Source organism: Helianthus annuus, chromosome 1, assembly GCF_002127325.2.
Source record: "Helianthus annuus cultivar XRQ/B chromosome 1, HanXRQr2.0-SUNRISE, whole genome shotgun sequence".
NCBI lineage: Eukaryota > Viridiplantae > Streptophyta > Magnoliopsida > Asterales > Asteraceae > Helianthus > Helianthus annuus.
The window spans coordinates 75,795,169-75,808,644 of record NC_035433.2 but is presented as its reverse complement, the minus strand read 5'-3'; the positions used below and the strand labels follow the sequence as shown (position 1 = coordinate 75,808,644).

At 39.3% G+C, this 13,476-nt stretch overlaps 1 protein-coding gene across 1 annotated transcript; it reads left to right on the top strand.

Moving 5' to 3' along the window:
* The first annotated feature begins 6,587 nt into the window (after window positions 1–6,587).
* On the top strand, window positions 6,588–7,850 carry LOC110912699 (glutamic acid-rich protein-like). The gene has a single exon (XM_022157520.1). The coding sequence runs from the start codon at window positions 6,588–6,590 to the stop codon at window positions 7,848–7,850; it is 1,263 nt and encodes a 420-aa protein (XP_022013212.1).
* The last annotated feature ends 5,626 nt before the right edge of the window (window positions 7,851–13,476 follow it).

Sequence of the window (13,476 nt, the reverse complement as noted above, 5' to 3'; positions counted from 1 at the left end):
CGGAGGATTCGGAGCGACAACGGAACGGAATTCAAGAACAACAAGATATACGAGTTTTGCAACGAGAAGGGAATTCTTCATGAATTCAGTGCGCCGTACACTCCACAGCAAAACGGCGTAGCTGAACGAAAGAATCGGACCCTGATTGAAACAGCACGTACAATGTTAGCCGATTCCAAGCTGCCAATCTTTTTCTGGAGTGAAGCAGTTTCAGCAGCTTGTTACACATTGAATAGAATTCTCACTGTCAAGAAGTATAAAAAGACTTGCTTTGAGTTGCTGCACCGTTATAAGCCAAATCTTGAGTTTTTGGAGCCGTTTGGGTCTCCTTATACCTTTATTGATGAAAACGGTAAATTTGGCGCTAAATCTAATGAGGGTTTCTTTGTAGGTTACGCTAGCCCGCTGAAAAGGGTGTTTGTACCATGCCTGGGGAAGGTGATTCAAGTCCTACATGTGGATTGTCAGAAGCACACTCCATCGCCACAACTTCCCGGACCGAGTGGAACAGCTCATGAACCACCAGAGGAACCAGCTCCATCATTTGACGTTTCTGATGACTCAGAGGAGGAACCCGCTCCAACCTTTGACGAGGAGCCAAATGATACTTCGACGGAGGCTGAGGATCAAACCATTGATCTCGACATATCGAATTTGGAATCGGAAGTGATGGTGCCTGACACCGTGATGCCACGGACGTTGTCTTATCATCCCTCAGAACAGATTATTGGCGACCTGCAAAGTGGTGTCAAAACCCGACATCAAATAGATCGAGCTCTTACGTGTTTCTATTCATCTATTGCTGATATGTAGAAAGAAGTCTCATTAAAATGTTTTATTTCGCAGATAGAGCCCAGAACTTACAAAGAGGCATTAACCGAGGATAGCTGGGTGAATGCAATGCAGGAGGAGCTGCAACAGTTCGAAAAGCTGGGCGTCTGGAGACTTGTCGATCTGCCTAAGAATCAGAAGTTAATCAAGACGAAATGGGTTTTTAAGTGCAAACGTGATGACAGAGGTGTCGTGGTGAGAAACAAAGCGCGACTTGTGGTTCAAGGCTTTAGTCAACAGGAAGGAATAGATTACGATGAAGTTTACGCACCTGTTGCCAGACTTGAGGCAATTTGGATTTTTCTAGCCTTCGCGTCTTGGAAAGATTTTAAAGTATATCAACTTGACGTCAAATCTGCCTTCCTTTATGGAACAATCAGAGAAGAAGTGTATGTGGGGCAACCGCCGGGGTTCACAGACCCACTACACAGAAACAAGGTGTATCTACTGGACAAAGCGCTATATGGACTTCACCAGGCCCCGAGAGCCTGGTACGAGACGCTTTCGACATACTTGCTGGACAACGGATTCACAAGAGGCACAGTAGACAGCACTTTGTTCACCAAGGAAGAAGCAGGCCACTTGTTGATCGTTCAGATATATGTTGACGATATCATTTTTGGATCCACCAACGACGACCTGTGCAAAGAATTTGAAAAGGTGATGAAGAAAAAGTTCGAGATGAGCTCAATGGGGGAGATGAAGTTCTTCCTCGGGCTGCAGGTGGAACAAATGCCCGACGAAATCTTCATTCACCAAACGAAGTATGTGAAGGACGTGCTTGACAAGTTCGATATGACAGATTGCAGTCCTGCATCCACCCCCTCGCACAGAATCATGGAATTTGTCTAGAAGAGCAAGGTGTGAAAATGGACAAGACATTGTACCGATCTATCATTGGCTCTCTAATGTATCTCACGGCTTCCCGTCCAGACATCATGTACCCGACGTGTCTCTGCGCCAGATATCAGTCAAATCCAAAGCAGTCACATCTGACCATAGTGAAACGTATCTTACGGTATTTGAAGGGCTGCCCAAGCATCGGCTTGTGGTACCCTCGATCGGGTGACTTTACTTTTTCTGGTTTTGCTGATTCTGATTTTGGGAGCTGCAAGCAAAACGCAAAGTCCACCACTGCTGGGTGTCAGTTCTTCGGAACTCGACTCGTCACCTGGCGTGTAAGAAACAAACCACAGTAGCGCTCTCTACTTGCGAGGCTGAATACGTTTCAGCCTCCAGGTGTTGCTCGCAGATCCTTTGGATCCAACAGCAGATGCGAGACTTCGGTTTGCAGTTCTTAGATACACCTATCTACGTGGACAATGAAGCAGCTATTAATATCACTAAAAATCCGGTTCACCATTCAAAAACTAAACATATTGAGATCCGTCACCACTTTATCCGTGATTGTCACGAGAAAAAGTTAATTCGGATTGAACACTTGCACACCGATGATCAGAAAGCGGATTTCTATACTAAACCATTTGATAAAAAGAGATTTTATTATCTTTTGAAATTAAACGGGATGAAGAATCTGCAATCTGGGAGGGTTATTGAATGTGAAGCCGATTTGGGCAGCGATCTGACGTGAACCTTTGTCGTATTGTCAATTTTGTTTGTACAGTTTATTTTCTACTTTTCGATAAAATCAAAAACACAAAAATATGTTTTAGTTTTAGGGGGAGAAATTCACAGAAAAATACAAAAACATGATAAAATTAAAAAATCCAAAAACATTAAAAATTCAAAAAGAGTTGTGTAGAATAGGGGAAATGATAGTACATCAGCTAGACGGACGCAGTACGCTAAAGAATTGTAATGTATAAAATGCAATTAAGCAGTCTCTCTAAAGATGTGCCGGTAGGTTTTCGCAAAATTAGTAGATCAGTTTGGGATATAAACATAAATTTCACTTGCGTCTACGTGGGGAACACCTCCAGGATATATAGGTAACCCCTGAAATCCTGTTTGAAGGGTCCCGTATTCTGAGATACTAGGTCTTTATACTCAGTGATATCTGGGGTATTATCCCGGGACTTCTGCTGTATGGAAGTACTGACCTAGTCCCCGGATAATACTTTCTGCAAAAAGCTTTGAAATATAAGCTCGCCCTCAGCATGCTGATGAAATAATAAAATTGATAGTCGCTGCTGTTGAAAACAAAAGATCCTCTAAAGGGGACACACCTTAAAAGTCGAAGCCGTCATCTCTCTGCGTATACGGAAGTATCGACCTGAGCTCTCACGGCCCTCGTAATTTACCCATTACAGATATCATCTAGGTATACTCACCTGTAAGACTGAATACTGGGATCTGGATACGGGAGTATATACTGAGGTGGGACACATGTAGATGTTTAAGTCCTAAAACACTAATTCCGTATCCCGAACAGGTTGAAAGTTTTGTGAGAATTTAAGAGGATCAGTATATCGGCAATCTACGCGAATTGTTTAATGCTTAAAATGTAATAACAGCTTAACGGTGCTGGTGTCTAGTCGGCAACTGATATGATCCCCTAACATACTCACAAAAATATTGTGTGTATAATTTTCAGTTTATCCAGTTAAAAATCCAAAAAGATTTTAGTTTCTCATTTATTTTCGACAACTGACTTTGGGAATCGGAAGATCAAAGCTTAGTGCAGATCAGGTCAGTGTATGATGAGGGCTGGGTAAGCTGGTGATGCAGAACAACGATTGGTACAGTGTTGGACAAGTTGAAAAATGTTTGGAAGTTCAAAATGTTCAAAAGTTCATTTATTTGAACTATTTTTCAAGATAAAACAACTGCTTACTTCATAATTCGGTCAACCAAGGCCATTAACTTGGACTTGGTGGACTAAGCAGTTGACCAAGGTCATTGACTTGGACTTGGTCAACTGGGTGTGACGGTGTTTAATCTGAAAAGTGATAAAAAGTTCAATTTTTGAAAATGACAACCTAGTTTCGCTTATATGTCACAATTAACCAAGGTTTCGCTCATGTGTCATCTTAAAATTTGGTTTCGCTCATATGGCTGTCTCATGTGGTTCCGCTTATTTGACTTTGGTCACAAAAGCGAAACCTCACCACATATATAAACTGGGGTTCCGCTCATAATGTCATTTTTACCCTTTCGCTTATACGTTCTCTTCTCCGGCGACGTTGAAGCGAAACCCTAGTATCGACCATTTTCAGGCGAAGTGATGTCTTGTTATTCTCTTAGTTTAAAATCATGGACAAGGTTAGTTCTGTTTTAATTTGTTCAATAACATGCTTAATTTGAACTGTCGGCCACGTCTGTTGAACTAAACATAGTTTTAGGCTTTTATCTGTTAAATCAGAACTCAAAATCAATCATGTGTAGTCGTCTGAGTGTGTAGATCATATTATTGTGTATTGATTGGTTCAAATCTGTTGATGGTTGATGTTTGTTGATGTTCGGACACTGCAGGTTTAGATCTAGGGTTAGTTAATGGTAAAAAATGAAATCAATAAAAACCCCAAGTGTTGGATTTGTCATGTTAACTGTTTAGTGATTCAAATTGTGAGGTTTAATAAAATTTTGTGGGATTGTTAGTGGTTTCGCCCCAAGGTGCATTGAGGAAGTTCCGCTCTTCTGTACATACTATGGTTTCGCTTATTGATACATCATGACATTCCGCTCATGTGAACATCCTGTAGTTCCGTTTATATGTACATTGTGAGGTTCCGCTTGTTAGTACATATTGTAGTTCCGCTCTTATGCACAATTTGTAATTCCGCTTATGTGTCCATGTTAATGAGGTTCCGTTCATAAGTGCATTGTGAGGTTTCGTTCATCTGTACACTAGTGGTTCCGCTTATATGTTATTCTGTAGTTTCGCTCTTAAGGGTGTTTGTGGTTCCGCTCTTGTATACTTTAGAGATTTCATTCTTTGGTACACATGATGAAATTTTTGTACTTAGTGAAATTTTGATTTTACATTTAGGATATCATGTGAAATAACTTGTAAATTTTTGAGATGTTTCTAAGTAATTCTGATTCAGTGTATCTGTGGTTGATGTGCAGGGATTTAGTGTTGTCTTTGATCCTCTTCACAACAGCTGTTGTGATTTGGATGTTCAGAAATATCCGAAGCTGGTTAAATTCAGTGGTATATTGGAATTCATGGGACGTATTCCCATTCAGAAGGCGTTGACTGATCAAAGACCACTGTATAAATCTCACATTGAACGTTTCTGGACGAATGCCTGCTATGATGATCAGAATGAGGTTATATCTTCGATTGTTGAAGTACATGGCAAGATGGAGAAGATTCTTGTTACCGAAGCTCTTATACGTGAAGTTATTAACTTTCCTGATGAAGCTGATTCGCCAACAAGATTTCCGGAAAGAATGGTGAAAGGTTGCATGTTAAGAATGGGATATCAAGGAGCTTTAAATGCTGGAAATTATCTGAAATCTAAGTTTACAAAGCCTTACAAGTTCTTGATTCACTGTGTTTTGATGTCTTTAAGTCACACAAAAGGTGGTTATGATGCGATGCGTGACTATCAGATGAATATGGTCACTGCATTGGTGCTAAACAAGAAATACAACTTTTCGCATATCGTATTTCATTACATGGCAGAGAACATCACGTCAAAGAGCAAGACTTGGGTGTATCCAAGGTTCGTGCAGATGCTGATTGATCACGCGTATCCTGAGATCGACAGAAATATAAATGATGATTTATTGGTGCAATCTCATATGAATGAAGTTACAATCAAACAGCTTGTGAGATATCACCCGAACCACCCTGAATCGAAAGTTGATGCTGCATTCTTTGGGTTTATAAAAGATGCTAAGTACGCTGATCCAGATCCAGTTGATCACCAGAACTGGAGAAATGAAGCTGAAATGAAAGAAGCGGAGTATGCTGAAGAATTGAAAGTTCTTGTAGACTTCAAAAGTACAAAAAATGAATGGTATGTGAAGGAATCTGGGAGAAGACGCAGAAAGGCCACTCCTATTGTTAAAAAGGATGAAGGATCTTCTTCACAACCAAAGAAGAAACAAAAGAAAGCTGCTAAACCGTCTTTAGTTGATGAACCGGAAGAAGATAATCCTGTGATCACTGCAGAAAAGGAACAAGTTATAACTACTGAAGATGATCCGTTTAATGTTGATGATCTGTTTGATACTGATGTGTTAGAGACAGGGCCAACATTGGTTGCTGATGTTGATAAAGCTGCTAATGTTGAGCCAAAGAAAGGGAAAGAAGAGGTGATTAATGATATTGAGGGAGATGATGTGAATAAAGATACTACTAGCTCCTCTAGTTCTTCAGACGAAGAAGTAGTTGACGAGGCTGAACGTTTACGAAGAATTAAAGAGGAAACAAAGAGAAGTTATTGAGAAAGAGAAAGAGACAAGAGAAGGATGATGATGCTGCTTACGTTCCTTCACCAGAACATGTCTCTGAATCGCAATCTCCTCCAGGTGGCAGAAAGAAAGCTGGAGCTAGAAAGAAAGTGGTTTCTCCAAAGATTCGCAAAGTTACGCCAAAGATCAAAGTGCTAAAGATTGTGCTCAAGAAGAAACAAACCATGAAGCCACCTACACCACCACATGAATCAACACCACCACAATCACCTATCCAATCACCACCCTGACAACCTACAGCACCACAACAATCCTCACCACCTAAACAACCAACACCTCCAAGACAACCATCACCACTACATCATTCACCACCACCACAACAAACCCTTTTCACCTTGCAAGAACTCTTTCAGACCCCCCCACTCACTCAAATGCAACCTGGTTTGTCTAGCAAAGGTCTTTATAGTCCACATGATAATCTTGAAGATATCGGAGACTTTGGTTTTGCGAACAATGAACATGTGTTGAAGTTGGAGAAAAGAATGGACGAAGTGTTAGTGGAAAACAAGAAGCTAGTTGCTGAAAACAAGAAAGTGTCCGATAGGGAGAAAATTCTAGAAATGCGTGTGAAGAAGTTGGAGATTGATAATAAAGAGTTGGTGAAAAAGATTGACTCAGATCAATCTGAGATAGACATTTTGAAGGTGAAAATTGCTGAGCTGGAAGAAGAAAAGGCTAGACGTGATGAACAAAATGAATACTTCAAGTTGAAGAACAAAGAATTTGAAGCAGCTAAAGCATTAAGAGATCATGAGTTCTATATGCTGAATAAAGTAGTGGAAAGAATGCTCGATACGTTTGTTGAGCAAAAGTTTGAAGAGCTGCAGGTTGAAGAGCTCAGAGCTGAACGTCAAGCCAAAATAGATGAGCAAATGAAAGACAAAGGCAAAGGAGTTGAAGGAAGTTCAGATGTGACTGAAAGATCGATTGTTCCTTCAATCGTTGTTGATAATCCTGAGCCTATTTCTGCAGTTTCTGGTCTGTTTGAGGATTATACTCCTCTTGAAGAGTTGATGGGTAACAGTGATGATGAAGATGATGAAGAGGAGGATGAAGAGGAAGATAAAGAGGATAAAAAAGTATTCTCTGCGAGCAGTCATGGATCTGGTAAAGATGATGATGATGATGCTCAGGGTGGTACAGGGTTAAAAGTTACTGAAGATTCTACTGAGAAAACAGTTGATGATTTGATGAACGATTCAGTAAATGAAGAATCAGGGGAAGCTAGTGGAAAGGGGGAGTCTAGTAAAACTCAGATCGTTGAACATACTGAGAAGTTAATCTTGGGATTGGATGCTTACAGAGAAATGTTGCATACTGTGGATCCTGAGTTCAAGTTTGATTCTGAAGAAGAGTTGAATACTTTTGACATCAATCAACAGCCTGAATACACGTATAAGTATGTTGAAGAGGCTGATAAGTACGACAGAGTTGAAGTAGAAGACTGGACGGATGATGAGGATGTGGTTGAAGATACTTCTAAGTATCCTACGCTTATGGGGTTCTTTGCAGAGGAGAATAGAGATGAATTGAGACAAAAAGTAGCTGAGGCAGTGAAAGATAAGAACTTTGAAAGCACTCAAAAGGATATGGAACAGGAAGAAAGGAAGAAATGGTTTAGAAATAGTCACTAGAGAAAGTTTAAGAGACCTTTGAAGTATTATCAACGTGATAGAAGCGTATCTCTTGGTGACATCATCAGCTGGGGTTTCTTACCCCAAGTAAATGCTTATGCAATTAGAAGAGAGTGCGGAGTTCAGTACTTTGAACGTTTATATGACATTATGTCATTACCATGGTGGGATGTAGATGAACTACCGAAGGTAAGATGTTTGGATTATCCGGTTCGAAAGAATGATGTTGCTATGTGGGGTTACATTAAATATGAATCATTAAAAGAGTTTCGTAAATGGAAGCCACATCATCCTAAGAGAGTGCAGAGGGTTGATCCTGAAACAGGAGTCGAAGAGACTATTTTGAATGTCAAACCGCCAGGAACGATGAAAACGATACCTATGCCTCAGATGGAACAAGAATTTTATAAAGGCTTCATAGGTTGGGTGTATAGTTGTATTTCAACCGAAGCCGTAATTACTTACAGAGCAGGAGGGGAGATTCGAGAGATACATGTTTATGATCCTATGTGGCTTGTAAATTGCTCTGCGAAGGATATCGAATGTCTTTTCATCAACAAGATTCACTATCAACCAGAAGATAAAGAACAAGCGCAGCAGTTTCAACGTGTTGTTGCCCTTTGCTTTCAGAAAGGTATCAATTCTGAGAGTAAATGGAAATCATCTTGGTGGTCGCTTGATGAGAAGATGAAACGGAAAGCCAAACGTGAACGTCAAAAGCTTGAAGAAAAGAGAGGTACATTTATGAAGCTTCAAGCTGAAGAAGAAAAAGCAAAGAAGAAAGAGAACGAAATAATAAGAAAGGCGCTTAACAGGAAGCCTAAGCAGCATGAAGAAAAGTTCAGAGCTATTTGAAGACCCAAAGACAAGACGAAGACTACGGCTGTATCCAGGGGGAGTTTGTTGGTGCATAATGTCTAAAGCCTGCGTCTTAGTCTTAATTGTTGAATGTATAGGGTCTAGATGTGTTAATCATGTATTTTATAGGGGTTAAATATGTAATTTTGGGTTTGTAATGTTGAGGTTCCGCTTATATGGACATGGTCATAAAAGCGAAATCCCAAGCTTAAGGTTTCGCTCATACGTATATGTCCATAAGAGCGGAACTACTTCCCCTATAAATACCCAAGTTGTTTTCTCATTTTGTACGTCGATGTCACCCGTGTAGCCGAACTGCTGCTGGTGTATTTTGTGAAGATTGAATGAGAAAACTGTGTTAAAGTGTATATCATCTGTTTCTACTCATTTCTGCTTTGATTCATGCCGATTTTATGTTTCCGCTGCATTTTCGGTAGTTGCTAGCTTGAATTGACTCAATTGACTGTCAAATACGGTCCTACAAAGCTCACTAGACAAACAAAACGGGTCAAAATATTGGTTAGAGTAAAGTTTGGTATATCCTTGATATGCTTATTTCCATCAGACAACCAAACGGGTCAAAACAATATCAAATTGAAATATTTCAGTGAATGGGTCATCACTCAATAATTATGTAATACTGAATGTGTGAGCCGTGAAGCGAACACGCTAAACTTGTCAAAAATTGAACTCTTGGTATTGGGTCTAACGTTTAGAAATTTACACTTGTCAAATTGTTAAGAAAAGCATGTTTAAATCCTTGAAAATAAGCATGATGTTGCTACATAAGTAATCCTCGGAAGGGGAGCGAAACGCCATAGTTGGTAAACCCGGGAATGGGTAAAATGGTTGAAAACATGAGAGGGTAATAATACAAGTTGTAGAACTTGTAAACAAACGGGTCGAATAAATAAAGAGCCGAATTATAGGCTAACTGTGACCATCACTCGTTGATTGGTTATAATTAAAGCGTAAGCTGTGAAGCGGATACGCTAAACTTGTTGCAAAACGAACCCTCAGTATGGGGATTAAAGTTCAGAAATTATGCTTGTCAAATTGTTAAGAAAGCATGTTCAAATCCTTGAAAATAAGCATGACGTTGCTGCCTAAGTAATCCTCGGAAGGGGAGCGAAACGCTGCGGTTGGTAAACCGGGAATGGGTAAAATGGTTGAACACATGAGAGGATAATGAAACAAGGTGTAGAACTTGTAAATAAATGGGTCGAATAATCAAAAAGTGGAATTATAGGCTAGTTGTTCGTAAACTGAATTTTTATGTAATTTGTGTTGATAAACGGGTCCGTAATTTAATTACGGGCACGTAGGAAAAAGAGTCGGACAAAACAGACATGTAAATAAAAAGTTATGCAAGTTTAAAGTCGGGATTTTTGGAAAAATTCGGAGCTGGGCAAATGTGCAGGTCCAGAAACTAGACCTGCTGGAAAACATACTCCCCCGCGCCATGCGATGGGGATACTAGGCACTGGCGTGACACGCGGGGCCGCCCGCAGCACGCGAAGGTTATAACTGAGTCTGGCGCGTGGCGCCACAGACCATTAATTGAGATTTTTTGTTTTTTTGTTATGTGCATGATAATAAAACTTGTATATGCCCATTATAACATCGTCAAAAATAATTGGTGCAGGTTTGACCTCAGGTAATGCTCATAGGATTTCGGATGCCGATCAAGCAAGGACATAAAGAACCGAACACCAAATTTTGTAGCTTCCGCGCTAACCTAGTCTTGTCTTAAACAATGACTGTTTTGTAAACACTAATGATTGTCAAATATTTTAAATAGCCGGTTGGTTATGTTAAGTACTAAGATGATGTACATCTTTTCTTATTAATTAAGTTTTGTTAATCGTGTAGTTTGTTTTTGAATAGTGCACGTTTTATATTAAATAATTAGACAAGTGTTACAAGTTGGTAATCAGAGCTCGAGGTTGTAAATAAAGTGTGTTCGGTTCAAGCTTGATCAAGCATCCGGTAAGAGCTAATTGTTTTTAGTAGACTTAGGGGCTGTTTGGTAGCATCTGAATGACATTAAGAGGCTACCTCTTAATGAAATCATTTAAGAGTTTAACAAAGATAATGTAGAAGAATGTGACATGTGATGGTTTACCATTCAGATGTTACCTCTTATCCAGTCAGACATAAGGTTACCTCTTATTCATTCAGACATAAGGGCCACAAATGATTTCATTAAGAGACAACCTCTGAATGGATTAAGAGGCTACCAAACAGCCCCTTAGTAAATATAGAAAAATAAATACGATTAGATGTGCATGGGAAGAGCGCGTAATACACTCAGACTCGGAAAGTGCACCAAACATGAATGGTCTAAGCAAGTAGTGAACTTGGCTAAACCAAAGCGAAAGATGCAAATGTTACAAAATGAAATGTTTAACAATTAATATAAACATCCAGATTCAAGATGACTGATGAAGGCAACGATAATGATATGGTGCTGAAGGTCACCGAACAGATGAAAGAAATGTCCGGTGTAACCAAGAGCGAATTAGCATCTCAATTAACTGAAGAGATGGAAGCTAAAATTTCTAAGGAAGTCGGAAAGGCAATAGAAGCTAGTCTACCGCAGTTCGCCGAGAGACTACAAACCACAATTTTGCTAGCAGTAGAGGATATGATAACTGAATTAAAAGATAGTCTCTCACAAGGAAAAGATGACGGGAGTGAGTCGGATGTGGACCCAAGACCCGTAAAGAAATTAAAGCCTGATACCCAGAAAGAGAAGACAAGGTCTTCCCACATGATAGCCGCGGAGGTTAAAGCTGAACCTGATGTTGTTCCAGGTATGCTTATTACAAATTTAATTTCACTATAAATTTTATTCAATACTAGTGTGAACAATAGTTGCATAGGGGCATACATGAGTAGTGAAACGAGCGAATTATGTGAAAAGAATATATATGCATAAGAAAATAAACAATGGTAAGCATGTGAAACCAAGGCAAAAGTAATCACGGTCAATATTGTCGTGGGAAGGAGTGCGCGTACACTCGAACCCGGGAACTTAATAAAGTGAATAACTGACGTATTGGGAAGGAGTCTAATAACACCCGAACCCGGAAATTTGCAATAAAAATAGATGACAAGGACAAGGTTATAGACTTGGCCAAACCAAATAAAATATGCAGAAACTTCGTTATATAAATAAACGATGTGGATAAATTTCATACAATATGGAATAATAAAATGAAACGAATTGATTCTGTTATGGTTACAATAGGATTAAGGTTAAAGATGAGAAATTACAACTCGACCAAACATATCCTCGAGAAAGAAGTTAAATGAATGATACGTGTTGTTCACTACTATGAATAATAAAGTATCAATAAATGAAAATTTGGAAATTGGGTATGGTAACCATCCAAATAACACATTATTAATCAAACCTTTATGAGGAAGGACGATGATCACAGCGATGGATGTGATTATATAAAAGATTAGTAAAATAAACGTTATGAAAGTATTAGAATAAGGACGGGTAAACCCCAAAAGCCGAATAACAATAGCAGTAGTTTTACCAAATAAGACTTGAGAAATGGGCCTTCCGGACATTTGTAAAAGAAATAGACCAAAGGGTCGCTAACAAAAGAAAGGCGGTGTTCGGATCAAATAAGTAAAATGCGTGATGATAAAGGTAAACGGAAGCCGGATAACGGGAGCCTATTACATTAAGGTAATGAGCCCAAGGGAAGGGATAAGAATCAAGGTAATTAAAATTATAAACTAACAAACAAGAATGTTAAGGCACAAGGATAAAGTTTGACTATTATAAGTAATAAAGTTCATCAGAACAAGTCAAACAAAATAAATGGAAGAATTAAGGAATTGGTGGAATAAAGGCGACGGGTTACGCTAATACCACCGAATAAATCAAAACGAAATCTTAATGCATGTCGGAATGATGACTCTAATAATGACTTCGGTAAAATAACCGATGGATGGGTAGGACTACGGATATATGCGTAAACCAAGAGACGATGACGCAGATTAAAAGTCAAAAGGCTCGGATTAAGAGCTATGAGCCTATGACTAAAAGACGATGAAATTTCGCAAAACAGAAATTTCGATAGTTATGTTCAACTATTGCAGTGCCAGACGGGCTGAATAAAGTATAATACCTAATATTTCAAGTAAGCTCAAAACGAATAATGGAAGTGCGAAATATTACCGAATCTGTGTGATAGGTCGTAAAAGAGCATGGAAAGGAAAATGCAAACCAATAAAACCGGAGTGTTAAAAACATTAAGATAAAGAACCCGGGTAACAGGTTGAAAGGAATAGGGGCGTAAATCGAATGACGGTATGAGCAAAACAAACTGACGCGAAAGGGACATAAGAAGTCATAGAGTTGGAAAGATAATCCGAAATAAAGCGGGTGTAGCCTTGGACTACGGTCGAATCAATAAAATTCGAAAATAAATAAATTTTAGGCTTGAGAAGGGTGCCATGACACCAGAAATGTATTTCTAAGTATACGAAAATTTCACAACCAAAGATGATCTGCGGGATCGTCATAACCTTTGGAATTATAAACAGAGTAAGGGTTTAAAGGACTAAATAAATCTGGCATCAGCAATAGAAGGAAATGAACCAAAAAGGGATGAAAGCCTAAGAAATAACCTACGATGCTAAGCAAAAGAACCTTCGGGACACTCGGGGTATAGTAAGAGGGCTGGATACGACTCCCCGCGTAATAAAATAGCGGATAAGAATAAATTCTTGTCGTCAATTCTCA

Excerpts from the sequence above, each read along its gene's own strand:
- LOC110912699 (XM_022157520.1), top strand. The coding sequence starts at position 6,588 with ATGCAACCTGGTTTGTCTAGCAAAGGTCTTTATAGTCCACATGATAAT.